The sequence below is a fragment of the Typopeltis vanoorti genome, chromosome 5, assembly GCF_054136105.1.
Source record: "Typopeltis vanoorti isolate ZY-2024b chromosome 5, IOZ_Tvanoo_1.0, whole genome shotgun sequence".
In the NCBI taxonomy this organism is placed as follows: domain Eukaryota; kingdom Metazoa; phylum Arthropoda; class Arachnida; order Uropygi; family Thelyphonidae; genus Typopeltis; species Typopeltis vanoorti.
The window spans coordinates 161,691,279-161,714,755 of NC_143553.1; the positions used below are offsets into that span (position 1 = coordinate 161,691,279).

General features: G+C 35.2%; 1 protein-coding gene across 1 annotated transcript; it reads left to right on the forward strand.

Annotated features, from left to right (window-relative positions):
* The first annotated feature begins 15,564 nt into the window (after positions 1–15,564).
* On the forward strand, positions 15,565–21,582 carry LOC150107012 (lysozyme C-like). Its single transcript, XM_090392891.1, has 5 exons — positions 15,565–15,735; positions 16,705–16,796; positions 17,149–17,212; positions 17,633–17,708; positions 20,961–21,582. Exons 1-5 carry the CDS (start codon positions 15,606–15,608, stop codon positions 21,178–21,180), a joined length of 582 nt encoding a protein of 193 aa, XP_090249017.1. The 5' UTR covers positions 15,565–15,605; the 3' UTR covers positions 21,181–21,582.
* The last annotated feature ends 1,895 nt before the right edge of the window (positions 21,583–23,477 follow it).

A 23,477-nucleotide genomic window follows, 5' to 3' on the forward strand; every position in this document is an offset into this window, starting at 1 on the left:
GAAGAGCATGGAGTCGTTGACCATCATAGCCCATTTTCCTAATTCATTTTTATCATATCGAGTTAATATACTTACGACTTTGACATTCTTGCTCTTCTGTCTTCTTCCAACAACCCTTTCATATCCTTTCTCATAGTGAACTTATCACTAGTTAAGTCGTAAGTACCTACTACAATTACGATCTCGTTTACTTCCCTGTTTTTGAATGGCACGTGTTATGTTTTTAATTTTTGCTCAGGGAAAACTTGAAGTTATAACTCGCTCATCAACAACATGTTTCATGATAGTGTCGCCATTCCAAATAACATCCTTCTTTATACAATAGCCTTTTAGGAATTACAGAACTTTTTGGTTTTGAATTGATGTGAGAAAAGTAGGCTCATGGAACTTACAGGTTGTCATTGAGCAAAAATAACATGCATAAAACTCGTCATAAATTGAATAATATCCTGCAATATGACTTTATATAACATTTGTATCTATACTAATATGATTTTTAACCAATTTCTCCTTTAGAATGTTGAAGACAGATCAGTTGCGGCATATGGAAAGAGCCTAATCTGGAATCCTGGACTAGATTATGTACACTTTTCACCAGGGTATAACTCGTTTGAGGGTGAATTGTTATGGAGAATGGATCAACCATTCTATCCCTTTAGTATATCAATTCATGTACGACCTTTCCTATGCGACTGCTACGCAGGGAGATACGTACACATCGGTAAGTAAAATAAGTATGTTCATAAATTGACCAAGATCATCAATTCGTGGTTTAAATATCAAGAAACGTTTGCGATCAGAACGCAATTTTTTTAATTTTAGGTGGCGTAACATCTTAACAACCCAGCTGCCGGAACGATGCATTATTTTCATTTTTTCTTCGTTTCTTAAATCGAAAAGATTCTTGCAATTTCTCTTAATTGCATGCCTAAATACTTTAAAAGAAATAAGTTAATTTTTTTGCCTGAAAGTGTTTTTTCAGGAAAATTTGTTTCGTCATTAAGATTTACAATCTTATGATCACGTTAAAATATCTGCTAGGATGATGTTGTATAGGTACATACCGTGCATAAATTAAATATGCAAAATTAAAACAAAAAAGCTTTAATAATTAAGGTACCAATTTCACTTTTTCTGAAACTCTCCAAATCTCAGCTTAAAATTCTACCAGGGGAGAATTAATACTCAATGTCATTAAGTCATGATATTCGTTTAATTCGCTAAACTGCCTGCTTAAATAGGTTCATATTATTATTATCATATCGCCATAATCAGGCCGACTAACGGCTTGGTTATTATTTGCATTAATATTATTAAGAGAGACCGTAAGGGACTCGTCGAGGGAGTCCCCATACTACACGTATCATCTGTCATACTTGTTCTTGAATTCATTCACGCTATATCAGAATCACAACTCGGACCAGACCTGCACGCAATAGTCCAAGTGAGGTCTTATCCAACCCTTGTAACCAGGCAAAATGACATCTTTATCTTTATATGTTAAAGTTCGTTTCAGCATTGCAATTATCTTTAGAGTTGTATTTGTAATTTTTGCTATATGGCCCTTGAACTTCATCGTCCTGTCTACTGAAACTCCAAGGTCCCGAGCTTGATCAGTTTCTTCTAATAATGCCACAACATAATACGACATTGGTTATCTAATCATGACAAAGTGCGTGACTTTACATATACCCGCATTGAACTGATATCCATTTTCCCAAGCGACAATTCCAGCCTATCGAAATCTTTCTACAAGAACTGCATATCAGCAGCATTCGTTGTTACCTTATCTATTATGCTAATATTGAAAAATCGAGTTTTATATTTCAAGTATCCATAACTTATTACGGTATTTAACAGTACATGCACTTCGGGTTTTATTTTGAATTTATTAAGGTGACGTGGCGTACGTGAATTACACTTGGTCTCCTGACTGTTGCAATTTATTCAGGGGGGGGAATAAACGTTTCTCTGGTCTTACTATCAGCAGCTAACTCTTCTTCAAGCTGCTGATAGTATTCAGACCATAGCATTGATTTATTTCTAAACTTAATCAAAAACCTCTCCACCATCTACCCGAATAACAGTTGGTTTCCTGACATCTGCCTGCTTGCTTATAAACAGTTTATGAAATTACATATACCACAACTGGAAAAGTTTGGGTTTTATCAGAATAGAAAAGGTAATACAAAAAAAATAAATATTTCTCTATTCTAAGAACAAAAAAAAAATATTAACCGTGATTCATTCTTATTCATCGATTGACTTAAATTACAGGAAAGAATAAATTAGTCCTTCGCATTTGCACTTCACTCTGTGAGATGTATTTTGAACCTCTCTAATTATTTGTAGGAAGAATAAAACCATAGATGAACAAAAAAAAATCACCACTTTCAGACAAGTCTAATTTCTAATCCAAAGTAGATGAGAGGTTTCTATAAGATATAAAGAGAAAAACAACTTGCATCTCATAGCCATCACAGTTAGCTGAACAGAACAGATCGTAGCAAATCATTCCCCATCCAGTAGTGTATATTACTGTCTGAAACAGTGCAAGATCTATTGTCAGTTTTCTTTGATCAAAATTTCCTTTTGAGTAAATAAAAGACATTAGTGGTTTTATTTATTTTATCTATCTTTTAGGATTTCTAAGAATTATTTAGGAATATTGAGAGTCTCAACTGAATCAAAAGTAGCAGACTATGCTTTCAATTTAACAACCTCGTGATGTATGTTTGTCATTTTTTCAGAATAATAAAACCACTCTCAATTATTTAGTAACTTCCCATTCAAAACACTGGTTCCATCTATACTGACAATAGCGCTTCATCATTAAAAACCTTTTCTTGGTCATTGTGAGCAGGAAAAAAAAATGTTGAGACAACCCACACAAATCTTCGCTTCGGAGTTTCTGAAATGCTCCGAAGCGAAGATGTCCCTGTGATATGATGCACTTCATTTCACAATTACTAATAATGAATTTAAACATGGAAATTTTTAATTATTATTAAATGTTCTGTTATTTTATTATTTGACTACTACATTCTTTCTCGTGTTTTAAAGGTTACGGTGCTTTCATAACTGAAGAAATAAGAAACACAATACACGAAGACAATCACCAGATGAGTGCCCTTCATAGAGCTGTACTTGAAAACAGCGAGGAGAGCGTGATAGACCTTTTACTGAGAGGAGCAAATGTATCATCGAGATCTACAAGATTAGAGATTCCCTTACACATAGCTGCCAAGCATTGCGATGAAGGTAAGTTATCCATACAAACATTCCAAGTGATTCTTTTTAATACCCATAATACCATTTTGAGCCTTTGTGTTATTCAGTGAAGAATGGATCAGCGTTGGCTGGGAAACCTACAGATTCCTGCAGTCTGCAGAAATGAATGTGATATAAAGAAGTGGCTACTTTGTTATATCATATTAAATAATTCAAATTGTATGAAAAGAATGAGTGGATGTACTATATGATTTTTAGTTCTAATCATTATCCAGGTGATTATTAATATTTCTACCTGTTTTCCAGATATCGTACATGCACTGCTTGTGGCTGGAAGTGACATCAATTCACAAGATGAGGCCGGACACACTCCGCTAATAATAGCTTGCATGTGGAACAACCTTGGGGTAGCAAATGTTTTAATCGATTACGGAGCTGATGTAAACATTGCAGACGATTGTGGCAACACTCCTCTATTCTACATTACGGGTTTTATATGTCCTTCTTTCACAATGACAACTCTGTTAGTGTCCAAAGGAGCAAAGGTGAGTTCTCCATAATCAGCCACATTAATATATTCTTATTTGATTATTTTTATGTCATTTTATGATCTACCTGTGTGTCAAAACATAAACATAAATATTGGCATAACAAAAACATTGACTTATACCTGATAAGATGTAAATAAATTGGGTGCGCGAGTATGATTAGATAGGCTATCATCCTGCGTATGTGGAACCAGACAGTTCACATGTCCTCCGAACGAGCTGTTTTATTTATGTGTGAGCTCTGGGAAGAAGTGGGTTTTAAGAGAATAGAAAACGGGCAAAATAGTACTTTTACATAAACGAGACGGCAAGACAGACAGTAAGTTATATACTAAACAGTATCTCAGAAATGGTGATTAAGTTATCAGAGAAGTTTAGAAAAGGCAGACATAAGAACTGAGGTGCACTCTGGACAGGAATATGATACTCTATGGGGAAGGGGGTTGTCACTATGGTTTTAGTCATCTAGATCTTGATTATTTGAGTTAGAATTTCGATGTAGGAGTTGGCTATGAAGTGATAATATATGACTTAATGAAGGCATTTTTACAGAACACCATATGAAATTCTACTATATATATATATATATATATATATATATATATGTGTGTGTAGAAAGTTTTTTTATCTTGGTTAAAGATAATACCAAGCAATTTTATAAGCTAGGTTTTAATCATTTTTCTCAAGTAAGCAAACAGACAAGTAAGTGAAGTTTGCGCCTGCACGTAGTGCAAGTCTGAGACAACTCGTGGTAAATGTGGAATAAGCCCGATCACTTTCCTTAGTATTTTCCCCTAATGCAAAGCACATCCTCTTGCGGAGATGTATGATGCTATGCATTAAAGGCAAGAGCCACTACCAAGACCGGTTTCGACCTTTATCGAGGTCTCGTCAGTGGGATCCAGACCTAAAAATACCAAGGGTGAAGTAATACAGAGGTTACAAATTTTTACCTAAACAAGTTGCCACAAAGTGCTTTGACTTTATTAAATAAAAATCTCAGAATGAGAGTAAGATGTAGAAAGTTTTTTACCTTGGGTGCGCGAGTACGCATAGCATAGCATGCATCATACATCTCCGCAAGGATTGAAAACAGCAACTGTATCCTTCGGGATACAGTTGCTGTTTTCAACGTTCTTAATTGTATTCAGGTAAGAATGTTTTGTCTTGTTATTGTTGATTTTCATACCAAATGTAATATGGCAGCTGTTGATTTTATTTTCTCCATCATACAGATTTGTGTTGTATTTATTTAGCAGTATAACTTTCAATCCAATATTGATATCAGGTTTGGCACTTTCCTTCATAATCTCATCCTCATAAATGAAGAATAACAAAAGAGATAAGCTGTATCCTTGTTTCACATTTGATTTACCATCTATCCAATCATCTCTTGTAAATTCATCAGTTCAAATTGCCGTACAATTTAATTATAAAGTGTATATTGCTCTATATAATGACCCACTCACAGACTATAACAGCAATATTTTGAACAGATTTTCTTGTAAAACCTTACATTACTATTTTTAAAGTGAAAATCTGATAGCGAACAATCTCTGTTTGACCAACTTTCCCTTACACATGTGTTCTTAGCCTTTTTAACAGGGAAATACCTCTGTAATTCCACATTCAGTTTTATTTCTCTCTCTTTGTGGATGGACGCTCTGACTGCTCTACTCCAATCATTTGGAATTTCACTTTCTGGTCAAGGCTCTGACTAAAACTTTTATACCGCCATATTTGAGCATTTCTGTTTCCATATCGTATCGATTACCTGTCCACATTTCAGGTGTTCGTTGGATTTTTAATTTATATTCCAGAAAGCATTCCTCTTGAAGGTTTTCTACAAGTATTCTGTCACATCGTTTTATTTAGAATTCTTTAAAATTAATTACTACATATATTAATAATCTTCTCCTTTTTTCATGTCACCTTTATCCTTTATAAGCTTTTCAGTAGCCTCTAGATTATTTTTCCGACTTCCTATGCATCCTTGAATTCCCCAAAAGTGATCCCATGACTTTGAGAAGGTGATGACTCTCTTCCGAGAAATGTTCAGTACGCCTAATCCTTTCGTTCACTTATTTTCAAGCTGTTTGATTTTTTCTTAAACAGTATTTGTCTATTTGAGTTTACAATTCCCCTTTGAAAGCGGTTCAACTTTGTTTCTTTTTGGTACACACTTCTTTTCAATAGCACACAAAGTTTGATTCTGTTGAAAAAAAATATTCCTTGGTTTTTATGGTTCCTTGATGAGGAAACAAGAACAGCAAGGCGTTTTTTAACTGATCATGTCACTGCACAGTTTATTGCCATTAAATTACCCATGGACAGACTCTTTTATGAGTCTCTAGTTTAAATTAATGAATATTTATTGATTTGTTTATTTCATTTCTTTAGAATACACATTTTCATACTTAAATGAGCATAACAATGTCATGAGATCTAATTTCTTTTTTTTTCTTATATTTTTTTTATATAACAGGTAAATATTCAAAATAACCATGGATGGACTCCTTTGTTAGCATGCCTAAAGACTGTGGAAGCCAGAAGCAGCAGTTCGGTACACAATCATCCTGAACAAAATCAAATATTAAATTTCCTTATTCAACAGAACTGTGACTTAAATCAGCACCCACCGGATGTTTTGCCTCCTCTCCTATTAGCTGCACAGTATTCAATGTTCTCTTTTGTTGAAATGTTTCTGCATCGTGGATGTGACCCAAATGTCCAGTGCCCATTCGGGATGACACCCCTCTATTATGTAGCAAGGAATAACAGAAAAGATCTAATCGATTTATTATTTGCAGCTAATTTAAATAAACGCAATGAAACTTGGACTAAAAATGTTAATATTCTAAATACGATTTCCAACGAAGAAATAAGAAATTATATTTTAGAGAAATGCAAAGAATTTCCCACTTTGAAACATTTATCTCGTGTTCAAATACGTAAAATGCTGGGGGCGGAAGAAAATGTAAGCAGATTAGATTTGCCTCGTACCCTTACTGATTATGTGATGTTAAATAATTCATGAAAAATGCACCAGGGTTCCTGACAATTTCTCAGTCTCAGTTAATGGAAGAATGTTGTGAAGACATGACAAAGAACTGTTTGTACTTTTAGTGATGAACATAAGTAAAATGATTGTTCACAAAACGGTATTATGACTTTATTTCATATAAACACATGCTACATATATATAACATGAAAATTTTAAATACAACGTAAACATTTTAATTTTCCGAAAACAGTGCAAATACAGTAATGCAAACTTTTACTCTTAATTATAAGGCCTTAAAATTTATTATAAGAGTTCATTATCATTATCAAATTCTTATATCTTGGTCTTCCTCTGAGTCGTTTTCCTACCAACCTGGCAGAGAACACTTGTTCTCTGGATGCTGAGAATATCAAGTTCTTTCCTAATATCCTCGTTTTTAATATGATATTGCCATCTGTTCATGCCCCTAATATTTCTCAGGACTCTCATATCTGTGGTCTCTAGTCTTTGATCAAGTGTTTTACTTCTGACTCAGATCCATAAGTTAAAATTGGCTCAAATACTGTCTTGTATACAGCTAAAATAGTGTTTCGACTAATTTCTCTCTTATTCCATATGAATTTATTCAATTGACTTCCTACCATACCGCTTAGTTGATTCTTTTGTCTATTTCCGTATTTAATTTACATCTTCACTAAAAATCGTGCCTAAGTAGCTGATATGTTATTTTAGGTACTTAGTAGAATTATAAGAGTTGAGGAATTTGAATAACCCAATATGAGATTGCGCTCACAAATAAATACAATTCCAAAGTAGACACAAGGTATTGTTAAATAAATGTCTTTATTTGTCCTTTGAGGATGTTAATGATATTGCTCTAGGATTTTAACAAAATATCATGTAGTAAATGGTTAAAGAGAAACTGGCAATTCGATTACCGGGCTTAAAATGGCAAGTTTGTGATGTCCAAATTAAAAATGTCAAATAGAAAAACACATTTTTCCAAACCTGTGGATCGTGACTGGTGGAATCCATAATGGAGTTCACTAACTAATACGCTATCAATAACTATTTTTAATTACTATATGCAAGGCCTCGGATGAGAACACCAACTCGATAATGCACTTCTTTTTTTTCTTGGAACCGGCTGCATACGGATTTACGGATACAGTATAGAAAAATGGGGACATAAATTGCAGAAAGCATCACCACTAATGGTGTGGAAGGGGTTTTTCTTACCTTTAGTTCCTTCTGGTCCAGACATTCTTTGTAATTATTCTTTTTCAGATCTTACGGGCATCTGTACTATGAAAGAAGCATCAGTGTAAATAAATAGTCCCAAGGATAAGAAGTCAAATGGGACAGAACAATTTTCAGGATGATGTAAAGAGAGAAGTTTAGTAATCCAGAATGGGGCAAGGAATCCAATGACAAAAAAGAGAAGATTACAATGACAAAAAAAGAAGATTCAAGATTAGCAATCTTGAATCTATACAAACGAAACATCAGTCCGCAAAGTAACACAAGTGCTACCTTTTAGCAGAAGTAATCGTATTTGGACAGTTAAAATTGACTGTGGTTGTTGTCGTTGTGGCAGTAATTGGGCGTTCACTCAAAAACTAGTTAGGTATGAAATTTTATAGTGGACATCGTTAAAGATGACGTTCATAAAACAAATGCTGAATTAGATGCGGAATTTTTGTACGGTTGCGTTCTTTTACACTTTTTTGAGAAAGAGAATATTTCGTTTTCATTTCAATATGGTAACGCCAAGTTCGATGGAATTTGCAACCATATTCATTTGGTGCCTATTGAAGTTCAAAGGACATATTGCTAACCTGGCCAGAGTACCTCATAAGATTACTTTGGTATTCAACACACTAACCAACAGATAAGGAAGTTATCATTCTTCTTTTTATAAGATCTTGTTACAGCTTCATCTCTGCTGAGGTCTAATCAGCTGGATTTCTTGAGGATGAGGAAGTTTTAAAGATGATCCAGAAGTTAAATCACTGAGATAGTCAGTAGAATGATCTATTGATAGAATGAGGGTTTGTTGTTGCAAATGTTGATTGAGGAATGATAGAAACATTTAAGAAACTGAAAGAGTTTTATAGGATTCAAGCAGTGAAAATATTTCAGCACTTGGTTAGAATGAACAGAAAAAGACGTCATCCCTAGAAATTAAGTGGTTAGCAAGTGTGAGGATTAAATATCCTTTGGATAGAGTAGTGAGTAGAATGGGTGCTCAAAAATAAACAGAATGTTATTTAAATCACATAAAGCTTACATAGCTTCATCTCTGAAAATAACTCCATTTCTTCCTATTATTTTAATGGTTAATATAGCCTACTTTCGTTTAGAAGTGCTTCTTTTTTAACAATGTCATTGGCTCTTTACCGAAAATCTTAGGGCATTACTGTTATCATATACATCACACGATCATATCTGCTCGTGTTCATGGATACAGGAAAATGAAGGAATGTTAGTGATCATTTCACAGAAGTACTTATCAGAAATGCTATGAATAGAATGGAGTGGCAGGTGAAAGCACAGAGCCAGCAGTATTGAAACCACCAATGAACAACTGTTGAAGTTTGCAAAGGAAAGAAGGAATATCGTAAGATAGGAATAGATTGTGAAGGAGGCGATGATACCAGATTGCATCAAATGGCTTAGAAACATTAAGAGTGACGACCTGTGATCCAAATATTTCCGTGGTCTATGTCCAAGGATGGGTGAGCAAGGCTAAGTGATTTTCTATGAAACGAGAAAATCAAAATTTATGTCTAACAATTTCGGAAAGATTAGAGAGCAGAGGGAGGGTTGGTGATGGAATAATGATGTACAAGAAGCAGTGATGGCTAAGAGGAAGGTAAAGCAGAAGTGGGACGAGTCAAGAGTGGAAGAGGACAGAGAGAAAAAGCGAGAAGACAAGAGAGTTGCTGCACAGGCGAATGCCATGGCGTATAAGGACCTTTATGATCAATTAGAAACAAAGGAAGGAGAGAGAAAGATTTATCAATTGGCAAAATGTAGAAATAAGGCATCAAAGGACATCGTACATGTGAGGCAGATCAAAGACTCTGGAGGAAGGTTATTAAGGAGGGACGTGGATATAAGAAACAGATGGAGAATATACTTTGAAGGACTTTTTGAATGAAGAAAATGCAAGGACTCACAGAGAAGATGGGGAGCCTTATGAGGGGATGGTGCAGAACATTAGTAGAGTGGAAGTGAAGGAAGCCATACAGGGGATGAAGAATGGAAAATCAGTGGGCCCTGACAGGATCCCAGTGGAAGCATGGAAGCACTGGAGGAAGAAGGAATTGACCTGATGTGTGACCTGTTAATAAAAGTTTGTCAACAGGAAAATATACCCGAGGAATGGAGGGAAAGCACTCTTGTCACTATCTACAAGAGTAAAGGGGATGCACAAGACTGTAAGAATTACAGAGGAATAAAGTTGATGTCCCACACAATATCCTAGTGAGGGTTCTTGATGGAATAATGAGGAAGGAGGTAGAGATTGCAAAAGAGCAATTTGGCTTCATCCCTGGGCGATCGACGACAGATTCTATCTTTGGTTTACGACAGATGATGGAAAAGTTTCGAGAGAAGCAACGGGAGCTACATCTGGTATTTATTGATCTGGAAAAAGCATATGATAGAGTGACAAGGCAAGAAGTCTGTAGGTGTCTGAGGGAGAAGAAGGTACCTGAGAAATATATCAGGTAGGTGCAGGAGATGTACAGAAATGTGAAGACAAGAGTTCAAATCTGCCTGGGAGAGACAGAAATTTTTCCCGTGACAGTTGGCTTGCATCATGGGTCACCATTAAGTCTGTTCCTGTTTAATATTGTGATGGAGGTGGTTACGGAGGAAGTGAGAGAAGACGCGCCTTGGACTATGTTGTATGCAGATGACATCGTGCTATGTGCAGAATCAGGAGAAGAAGTGGCAGCCAAACTGGACAGTTGAAGGAAAGTACTGGAAGAGAGAGAGGTGAGACTGAGCAGAAATAAGACCGAGTATATGTGTTGCAAAGTAGATGGCAGCCAGGAGACAGATATGGAGCTGGAAGGAAATGTCATCAGAAAGGTCAGTGACTTTAGATACTTAAGTTTAACAATGAAAAAGGATGATGAGGCTGAGAAGGAAGTGCGATGCAGGATGGAAACTGGAGAGAGATGGCTGGAGTGGTATGTGATAAGAGGGTGCTTATCAAACTAAAAGGCAACATCTACAGGATAGTAGTGAGACCAGCTATGACGTATGCCTTGGAAATTGTGGCCCTGAGGAAAAATAACATCAGCAGGATGGAGGTAGCGGAGAGGAGAATGCTTAGGTGGATGTGCGGTGTGACCAGAAAGGATCATCTGAGAAATGACTATATAAGGGGAACGATGAAAGTTACGAACTTGGGAGCAAAGATACAGGAGGCAAGGTTGAGATGGTTTGGTCATGTGATGAGGAGGGACGAAGGGTATGTGGGAAGAAAGGTCATGCAGGGGAAGAGGAAGCGCGGACGGCCAAAGAAGAGATGGTGGAGGAGGACTTGAGGATGAAGAACTTGGATGTGGCTACAGCCCAAGACAAGAAGTTGTGGAGGAGACTCACCACAAACAGCGACCCTACTTAAGTGGGAAAAGCTGCAGAAGAAGATGTCTAACAATTTCTCTAACGAAAATCAGTTTTACGTATAGTTCTTATTTATTATGTATTTTTAATAAAAATGCTTGAATGACTACTAAGCAAGTGGCATATTAAGGCAAAATAAATTTTTAACTGAACTTTCACATCCAAGTTTCGGCATCACCCATGCGCCATCTGTCGTTAAAGCCACATTTTTTTTTTAATTTTAATTATTCCCAATTCTTGCTTTCCTAAATCCACAATATTTTGAATATCAACTACGGAGCATTTTTCGGATACACGTAGTAATCATAAATTCAAAATTTGTGCATCTGATCCGAAAGGATAGTAGCGCTGCAATATAGCATGCTAATCACAACCTTTTTCAAACTCAGTCAGTTCTCTCTTTGAGCATTTCACCCGGATACAGCTGCACTGCTAAGAGTCATATTCCTCCAATTTATACCGACTACAAACACGGGACGTGATACGATGCACCTTGCCCATGGGGTAGCCCGATGACTTCTTTCCAAGCAATGTATATACTCCTTTTATATAATATTATATTACAATATGAAACAAGTATACATACACTGATGTCAAAAGCTCTGGAGGAACTAAACGTTTACCTGTTTATGAAAGGTTTTTCATGACTACAGCCAAATGTGAACATAAATGTATTGCCAGCGTACTAATAAATTATATTACACAAAAATGGGTTATAAATTTGGTACAAATTAAATTGTAATACGTTTTGGCAAAAGTTACAAAATTCCTAAGGACCTAGTTAAGGAATTAATGTACGATGCTTACAGAAAACTATGCGGAGAGACATTTCAGTATGGAATATGTCCGCACCGAACTGCGATGCAGCTCTTACAACGTCGTACCATGCTTTTCTTGGAGTTCTTGAGACAAACTGGCCCACTCCTCCTTCAGAGCAGGGATTAGGCCTTGTTTGTTTTCTGGAGAGGAATTTCGAGTATTAATGCATCTCCCTATTATGTCCCCAAAGTGTTCTATGGGGTTAAGATCTGGGGTGCATGCTAGTCACTCGATTCGATTAATATCCTCAGTCTCCAGAAGTATCTCCACTGCCCGTGTACGATGTGATGTAGCATTGTCATCCATACATATGAATTCTTCGCCTACAGCATCACGGAGCAATCTAACATGATGTTGAAGAACTTCGTTTCAATATCGTTCACCAGTCATAGTCCAATTCTCCAGTAATCGTAGTTCGGTGCGTCCATTAAGCATAATGCCTCCCCACACTTGACCCCCAGCACCGCCGTATCTATTCCTTTCAAGAACATTTTCGTGATAGTAACCAGTACCATTTTCACGCTAGATGAAGTGTCATCTAGAATCATAGGAAAGACTAAAACTACTCTATGTATAAAGAGTGCATTATCCCATTGGTGGCTTGACCAATTTTTATGGATATAACGCCACTGAAAACATGGTGTACGATGAGCGCTGTGGATAAAGGGACGCAGACTACAGGCATACTTGAAACAGACGTCTTGCTACAGTTTGTCGAGTTATCCGCATATCTGTGCTTGAATGGAGCCAACTCGCAAGCTGACATGCCATGGTATGTTGATAACGTTTTCCTGTTATAACCAAAATTCTGTCTTCATGCTTCGTTGTAGAGCGAGGGCGATCTCTTAGCAAACGACTGGAATACATTCCACTGGTTTAAAACGCTGCCCAGAGCCTGAATACAACGCTATGTAAGATTCCAACCCCCTGGCAATATCAGTAATTCTGTGGCTTTCTTCAATTTTTCTAATAATTCTTCACTGCGTGAAATCATCTCGACGATGTCTTTAAAACATTAAAAGTTTGCAACTTCATTCTTTCACGAAAAGAGTTCGTAGGAAGTTGCCTTCTTTCCACTAAGAAGTGGAAAGAAGGCAAAATAGTACCACTCCACAAGCATGGTTCTAGGACAGAAATTTCCAATTATAGACCATTCTGTATAACTGCAGTTGTGATCAACGTGTAGAGAGAATGGTTAGGAATAGAATTCAGAATTAGGCTGATGGAGACAGCATTCTTTATAATGGTCAGCATGTATATGTAAAGGGTAGGCCTTCTTTTAGCAATTAATCTGCATATTGTGATAAGGTAACGAGTGTATTAGATAAGGGAGAATCATATACAGTGATATTCTTGGACTTTGCAAAAGTGTTTGATAGATTACCACAAGATAAGTGGTGTACAAGCTGCAGAGAATTGGAATAGATAATATATTGGTTAGATGAGTCGGAGATTGGCTCTCTGAACGATACTAGCCAGCTGTGTATGATGGAGCAGTGTCTCAAAAAAGGAGGGTAACGTGTGGTGTTCCCCAGAGTTCTGTTCTTACTCCCCTGCTGTTTAACTTGTTTATAAATGATATATCATGTGGTCTGACTGAGGATCTTCAGTTTTTAGCTGATGATGCAAAGTTCGGAAGAATTATAAATAACACTACTTACGTTAATTCACATCAGGAAGATGTGAATAGACTTTTACTTGGACAAAGGAGTGCGGTCGTAGTTTTAATATCTATAAGTGCAAGGTGTAGCATTTTGGAATTCAGAAATAAAAGGCTGTGTACTATATTGATTTGGGAATGATGGCTGACAGTAGACTGAAGAGGGCATATTGCTAGTGTTTCAAAGACTGCACATCGTACTGCTGTTATGATAAGAAGTATTCTAACATGTAGGGACAAGGAAGTGGTCGTGCCACTGTATAAGGCACTGGTCCGACCACGCTTTGACTATTGTGCTCAGATCTGGTCACTTTGTTTTCAATGTGATGTGGCGACATTGGAGAGGGTTCAGAGGCGAGTGACTAAGACAATATCAGGAGTTTGAAATGCAGACTATGGAGAGAGGTTGAGGAGATGTGGATTACAGAGTTTAGTGGAAAGGAGGTGATATGATGGAGACGTTTAAGGTAGTGAGAGGATTTTACTCGATTAATCCAGATGAAATTATAAAAATAGTAGAAGGGGAAAACCAGAGGTCATCCCTGAAGTTATGTAAGAGTGCGGTGAAGAGGGATATGAGGAGGACATTTTTTGCATGGAGAATTGTCAGTGAATGGAATGTATTACCAGAATGTGTTGTTAATGCAGGGAGTGTTAAGGACTTTAAGATTCTTTATTATAAATAGGCTGTCAGTTACATGAACTGATTCCCACGATGATGCTGACTCCAGAGTGTAATAAGAATGAAAAAAATAAAAATAAACAAATTCTCTTTCTGATATAACACATAAAAAAGAGTGATAGAAACACGAAACAAATTTAAATGCTTTATTATCCGCTTTTTTTGGCCCAAGGCGTATGCTTTTCACTTCCTACTGTACACAATATTTTGTAGATGAATGGGCATATCAATAAAGAAATGCATGAGTAAAATATATAAGTAAAAACTGTGAAACGTAAATAATAAATACAAATATAATAATAATAAATATATAAATATAATGAAATAAATAAATAAAATATATAGCTAAATAAATAAAATTAAATAGAAACTCATCAATTTAATTGCAGGTTAAATATATTTTTAAATATCCCCGCCTTTTCTCTATAGAAATAAAAAGCTTTAGAGTTTTTTTTTTTTTTTTGTGCCATTAATTTTTGTTTCGTGATGCTCAATGATGAGGTAGTCCGAAATCAATAAACAGTAGCTTTCATTTCTCAAATTTCCTCGGATCATATAACGAATGGGAAACTTCTTTTATAATTGCAAACATTTTCATAGGTATAGTTACTTTATTATATTGATTGGTATATCAAGGATAGCGGAATATTATAAACCTGAGTTTTAAAATCATGTATTTTTTTAAATTGTTTGCAAGATATATGCAGCTGTTATCTTTCTGGAGTAAACTGCATGTAGCACGTGCGGAAATGTACTAAGCGTACCATTTGTTTCTAATGCTATTGTCACGTGATGAAGCTTTATTATTTATATGCAGCAGTTATTTCTGGAGCAAACTGCACAGGGTACGTGAGGAAATATAATACGCGTACTGTTTGTTTCCAATGCCGTTGTCACGTGACTCACGTTAGCAACAGTTGCTTTACTGGGCTGCAATGTATTTCCAAACTATGATTATAGAAACACTGGTGATAAAAATGCTGTTTCTGCAGGTGTCGTACTCTTGACGTATGCAGCATAATGTCTTTTAAGGTGATGTTTTTCTGTTTTTTATGTCTTGGAATGGTCTCGTTAGCAAAGAGAATGAGCCGCTGCATTTTAGCGAGAAGAATTATAGCAGAAGGATTTAGTACAAATATGACTGCTAATTGTAAGTACAGTTATGTAGACATGCGGTTTTTTTTTTTGTTTTTTTTGTTACTTTAAAACACAAAATATATCTCTGAGCTTAAAATTCAGGGCTTAGTTGAATGGTAGCGATATATTCTTTTTGCTCATTGTACATATGATAATTAAAATAAAAATTAATAATTACTTAATTAATAATTTAAATGAAATAATTATTTATTTGAATATATTAATTAAAATTATTTACTTAATTAAATTATTAATTATTTTTTGGTTTTACGAGAAATTCAAAATGAAAATGTAATTTTTAACTCAGTTAAATTATGCCCTAGAGACATTAAAACATAACAATATTATACCAATGAGTGATATTGATTTAAATTTATTTTTGAATAATAAAATTGAAGAATATAAAAATATATTATCTTCTCATGAATTTCTTGCATACATAAGTAACAATACCAGAGAAGTAAACATTCAGTAAGTTGTATTGATCATATAGTTATAAGAAATAAAATGTCCTTATGAGGTGCAATTTATCTTAGCAATATAACAGATCATTGCTCGGTACTATTGGATCTATCTCTACCGAATAATAGTAATAACAACCACGAAACTAGCATAAATTATAATTCATTTGAGAGATGTATAAGAAATTATCAACTACCACACAGTGATCTCTTAAATGTAAATCAACTAGAGGGGAAATTCATCAAAATGATTGAATATGCAGATAATAAATCGCAATATATTAAAAGAAGAAATGAAAAATAAAAGATCATCACGTACACTTTGAGAAAAAAAAATTATGTTCGTTATCTAGAAAAAGATTCCAGATGATCATATTTTTAACTCACTCTAATGTACTGCAGGTTATCACCGTTTTGTGCGTGTGATTCAAATTAAAGATATAAATTTATAATAGAAAAAATGACTTTGACTAATTTATTAGCATTAAAGAGTAATGTTATATATTCCTTCATTTTCTTAGGGTTGTGTTTAGTAAGGCATTCGAGTTACTATGACAAGAAGGCAATATCAGGACCTGAAAAAGATGGCAGCTTCAGTTACGGTCTCTTTCAGGTATTTGTTTGTTTTTTTTTAAACTGCGAGCTGATACAAGATTAAATCATTCCTCACCACAGCATGGCATGCACGATTCTTCGAAGCATGTGTATGGAATGTTGCATCAAATATAGGTTCGTTTGTCTGATTTTCCCGAGCGAAAGTTGCGGACAATTCTTTGCCCTCTTTGGAATGCGCGTTTTTTAAAAAACAACTGTTTGGAAATGCAAAAATACCTTTACCATCTGGAAAAGCATTCCTTATACTAACGCGCGCGCACTCACTCACTCGCTAGCACAGTATAAACAACATTGTTCTGTTGGAATTGCATCATCAACGTTAAGGATAAACAACCCATATTTCGTTTCAGATTAATGACAGATATTGGTGCACCGTAACCAACGAATATAGCATTTGCCGTGAAAAATGTTCTAGTAAGTATTTTTATTTGTTTTTAATAAGTTCAATTTTAGATATTTTTACTAATTATTTGTCTAACCATTTTCTTAAAGATGAAAATATCAACTCTGTCCTTATTAAATAAGACTGAATTTTATTAGAATAAATAAATAAATAAACTTGGCAATCTACCATCATGTTTTTTTACAAGCAGACAAGTCAGGCCACATCATTGTTGTCTTAATATATAACCAAAGCAATTAAATAATAATAATAATAATAATAATAATATAAAATCTCTAATGAAATATGACAAAAATCACTCTGATTTGTTATTCAGTGCGATAAAAAACAAAGAAAAATAAATAAGCAAAAATTGCATGCAAACATTCGTTGTGAATGTCTAAGAGGAAGTTTGATGGCAAAATGTAAAAGGTTTTCATTTATTTTCTTAGATTACCTTGACGAAGATTTACGTGACGATTTTAAATGTGCTAAGAAAATTCAAAGACGCCATGGCTTCTATGCTTGGTAAATTTTCGCAGTTCTCTTACATATGACAACTAGTTAATATACTTGCAAATTTATAATAGTTTCTATTATTACCATTAACATTCATAAGACTGCACAATATTCAGTAATCCCTAGATTACTGAATATTGTGCTGGAGACAACAATGTTCATGTTGTCTCCAGTGGAAAATAAATATTTATGTCTTTAATTGAAATCTTCATTATCCCTGTGGTTCTAAGAGAAATAAAAAAATCAGAAGTTTAATATTTAGATATGAATAGAAAATAATATAATAAAACAATAATAATGATAAGAGGATGGCTGATCGACAGATATCAAAAAGTGGTATATAGGGGATGTGATTCTGCAAGACAAGATGATTCTGGTGCCTCCCGATCATAATTGGGTAAGGGATGGCATCAGACTCCTCCCTGGGTTCGAGTATCGAAGCTTATCAGGACGAGGATCAATGCCCTGCCTACTCGAGCCCGCATAGCCCGATGGGGTAGTGACGACTCCAACTGTAGGGCTGGCTGCCACTACAGTGAGACATTGTCTCATATAGCCCAGTGTTGCTTCCGCACCCATGGGATCCGCGTGAGGAGGCATGATGCTGTGGTCTCCATTCTGAACAATCGCTTTAAGAACAAAGGTTGGGAGACTGCGGTGGAACCACAGTATAGCACCTCCACGGGTTTGCGTAAGGCAGACTTAGTGATTAAAAGAGTGGTGACGTTTGGGTAGTTGATGCCCAGGTGGTGGGAACAGGACGCCTATAGCCATAATAATAAAGTAAATTATTATAAAAATAACCAAGATCTAGTTAGTAAGATACGGGTGGAGCATGGGCCAACTCCGAGGTTTACCAGCGCCACCATCTCTTTACATGGCGTATGGAGTGCAGATAGTTATATGGACTTAAAACAGCTTGGGCTTACGCAGAAGGATATAAAACTTCTTTCATTGAGGGCACACTGGTGGCCTGGCGTTGCCACCAGAGAATGACTACTATGATAACTCGAACAGGCATAGAGTGAAACTTGTAAAGGCTTAGGCCTATATCAAGTCTGGACGAAATGTTTGGACGTGATGTAAGGGTAGTACTGCCCATAACCAGTACAAAGATTAATAAAAAAATAAATAAAATAATAAGTGGTGTATCACAAGGATCAGTGCTTGGTTCACTGTTATTCAATCTGTACATTAATGATAATCGGAAGGATTTGACAAGCGACATACAGCTATTTGCTGATCATCCAAAGATAGGTAGGGTAATTAGAAATGCTGCTGATATGCAACCTTTGCAGAATGATTTGAATTAGGTAGAAATTGTGGGCATGGGAAAATGGGTGTCGGTTCAATGTCAGCAAATGTAATGTCATTCACTTCGGCATGATTAGATATCCAATGTCGTATTATATTGTGGGATTATGCTAGAAGAAATTGATGACGCTAGGGATCTTGGAGTGTTAGTAGATAGGAAGTTAAAGCTCAGGGACCATGCAGCAGATTGCAAATACAACTCAAAAGGTAATTGCAATGTTGAAATGAACTTTAACATGTAAAGATAAAGATGTCATTTTGTCTCTTTACAATGCCTTGATAAGACTTCACTTGGACTATTGTGCGCAGGTCGGGTTTCCTTTGTGATTCCGATATATTAGAGAGAGAGAGACAGAGAGAATGCAAAGGAGAGAATGTTAAACATGATATCAGGATTATGAAAACAGATCGAGAATTTGTAGAGTAGACACTAGCGAACAGGAGAAAGAGGGGTGATATGATTTGGACTTACAAACTTCTGAAAGAGTCATACAGAATTTCGGTTAATGGAATTTTTCGTTTTATGGAGGGTGGAGAAAGGACGAGTGGACATTCTTGGAAGTTGAGAATGAATGCTCTCAACAGGGGGAGGAGAGGTAGATTTTTTTCCTCACATAGAGCGGTGCGTAATTGGAAGGCATCGCCAGTGGAGGTAGCTTGTGTAGATAGTGTGAATGGATTCAAGAACTGGTATGACAGCTGGTGTGGACAGTATGTGGCTTTCTTCGATGAGTACCTGACTCCAAGGAGAAGAAGATGTTTTCCTTTGACATTAAATAAAAATTTACACTTCAATTTTACTACATTTAATAATTTTTGCTACATAGGAACATTCGGTGCCTAATGTTGCATTATAGGATATTTTCAATAGCACTATCGCAGTCTAGAAAAACACGATGACGTATGCTTGTCGTAGTCGATTTGTCCAACCCTCCTCATCTGTAGATTCATTTCTCTCCAAATATGCGCTTTCATTTAAAAACCATCGTCATAGAATCTTTCCGCTACTGGGACTAATATTATTTCTAAGCTTTTTGACTTCTTCCAAATGTGAATTTACAAATTATTCTGAAGCTTTCCATTGATAAGTATCTTCTTCATCTTCTTTTCCTTTTATTTATCATCATCTTCTTCTTTTTCTTATTTCTTATCATCATCTTCTTCCTTTCTCATCATCATCATCTTCTTCTTCCTTTCTCATCATCATCATCTTCTTCTTCTTCTGCTTCATTGTTCTTTTCATTTCCCATTATCTTCTGTATTTTTCCATTTTATTTCTCATCATCTTTATTATCTCTTTTCTTATGTTCCTTCTTTTCATTTTTCCCTTCTATTTTTTAATTATCAACTATTTATTTTTATTTTCATCATCATCGTCTATTCACTTTTAGTTTGCATCGTCATTTTCTATTCCTTCTTTTCTTATTTTTCGTTTTATTTTTCTTATTATCATCTATTGTTTTTTTTTTATTTTCATCATCATCATATATTCATTCCTTTTATTTTCATCATTATCACGTTCTTCTTCTTCTTCTGTTTCTTGTTTTCTTTTCCCATCCTTTCGTTCTTCTTCTTTTTCTATTATATTGTTTTCCCTTCTTTTTCTTCTTCTATTCCTTCGTTTTCTTCTTGTTTATCCAGGAATCATTGTATCATGAACAGTAATCTAACAACTGATATTTGTCCCGTATTGATTTGTAGTAAAGCTTAAAATTGATAAAACTGTATATGGACTATACAAAGAAAATAATAAATAATTCTTTTTATCGATATTTGGTTTATTAAAACTAAGACTAATTAAATTTCATAAGACCCAAACGAATTAATCAAACTTATGAATCAACACTTTATTTCCGATCTAATAGGTTGATTCATAAAACTAAATAAGGCTACTGATATTTTCCGATATGAATAGGAAGTTAAAGGTTCGAATATTTCTGCTTTCAGGGATGCTTGGTTTAAGAGCTGTTGGAGGAAAGACATCTGGAAATATATTGATGGCTGTAGGCTACAAGACGAAGCCTTCTTTGATGAACCTCTCTGGTTTAGTGGCTACCTTTCCACTGGAGAAGCCGTGTACAGTGGTAATCAGATGTCGTGTTTAAGATTAATTGTTTCAATGCACTTGGCTTTATATTTACTAGCAAATTACTATAATATTATCTAAAAGATCTAAAAGAAGTTTGCTATTATTGAAAGTTAACAAATTTTCAGTCCTTCCAGTCATAATACAAATGCCCTGATTTCAATTCGCATGCATCAGTTTATCATTCGATCACTGCCCTCTGACTCATTTAGGAATTTCTCTAACACAAAACGTATACGTTTAAAATATTCTAACCGTTTAGAGACTGAGTTCAGTAAAAATATTTTTTTTAAAAAAAGGTGTTCAAATTTTTCATGCATTTCTTATTGTGACAACACTAGCAACAGATAATCGCATTTAAATTCAGTCGAATAATTCGGCCAGTCAAAATGCATCTCTTTATAAGACCAAATTCAAAGTGACACTGATAAAAACTCAGTTTTTATACAATCTAATCGATGCAATAAATTTCTTTAAAAGTTATTTATTCTTCATCTTTTTCAAATCACATACACTGCTTGCCTCTCCATGAAATGAGATGTATTTCCTTAGATTCAAATATGAGGATTATTGTGTCTATTTTTGGGATCAATTGAGATGGTCGCATATTACATTTCAGGTCATAAATAGAAGTACTAAAATAACACCTCGAGATTTGCAAAATTGTCATATAACCAAATCATCAATGAAAAACTAGGCAACAGCTGTAAAGAAATAATCAATTTTGGTTCATTATTTATATAATATGCCAACATTCTAAGATGCACTTTAGTTATCAGAAATATCAGTATCACCATGAAAATGACAACCTCAGAAAACTCTGCTATATGCACTCTTTACTTACTTGTAAGTCTGTTAAACTTGTTCAACTCATATATAAAGTTATACGTTTTCATATTCTGTCTCCAGTTCAATAGAAACTGACATCCTTCTTATGTGAACAGACCTCGAGACAGATTCAGATTATATGAAGGCTGTTCATATAATCTGAATCTGTCTCGAGGTTTAGATTATATGAAGGCTGTTCTTATCATTGATTACGTTACCTTAATACAAATAAAATAACTACATTAAATAACTTCTATTATTAAAAGACCAGAAGATAAATGATAAAATATACAAAGAGCCAACAAGTTTCGATCGTAGAGGTAGTTAACATTCTGCAAGATCTTTTCCCTCAAGACATCACACAACTGTTTCATCATTGCCTGAATTCAAATTTCTTCGAATTCAACAACACTGTATACAACCAATTGGAAGGACTAGCCATGGGTAGCCCTCTGTCACCACCATGCGCAGACCTTTTTATGGAAAAACTTGAAAAGGATATTCTTTCCACCATTGTACCAAAACCATCAATTTGGTGCAGATATGTCGATGACGTGTTAATCATCTGGAAAGACACCATGAAAAACCTTCTCGTATTTCTGAACAAAATCACCTCACTACACAATAAGATCAAATTCACTATAGAACTAGAGAAGAACAAAGAACTTCATTTTCTTGACATCCTAGTGAAGAAAGAAGATAACAATTTCCAACTGTCCATTTACAAGAAACACACAGATACTGGTAGATATATACATTATTCGTCCAACCATCATAGATCACAAAAACATAGCATCATTCACATGCTCCGTAATAGAGCCTTAAGGTCGATTTCAAAAGAAACAGAGGTACAGAGAGAACTGTCACTAATATCTAACACTCTATCTCTTAATGGATACCCTTCTAATATTTGAAACAAATGGCTATTTAAAGACAACCACCAACAACGTATTACAGTACCCCAATATGTGTCCGCAGCTGTCATTCCATATATTAATTCAGTTTCCACAAAATTGGCAAGAATGTTAAAAGCTCATAACATCAAAGTGGTTTTTAAACCAACTACCATGATCAGATAAATCTTAGGATCACCTAAAGATGAGGTACCTTTCTTCAAATGTCCTGGAGTATATGAAATTCCATGCACGTGTGGCCTTTCTTACATTGATCAGACTTCTAGAAGTTTTGAAATAAGACAGAAGGAACATGTGGGGGATGTCAATCATAATAGAATCATCACATCTGGTTTAGCACATCATTGCTCAACATCAAATCACGTTATAGATTGGAAAAACAGTTCTATGCCTTACATCGAGAATGACTACAGATACAGAACTTTAAAAGAAGCAGCTGTGGTATTACGCACAGGCAATAATTTAAATAGAAATCAGGGCATTGTTCTTAAAGACATATGGAAAAATCTCATCATCGCTCTCAGTTCAACAGAATTACAATATGCAAACAACTACAAAACACGTGGTCATGTACCGGTATCTGACTGAAGCTTTCGAACACATGCACACCTTCAAACAGAATGATCAAATATAACG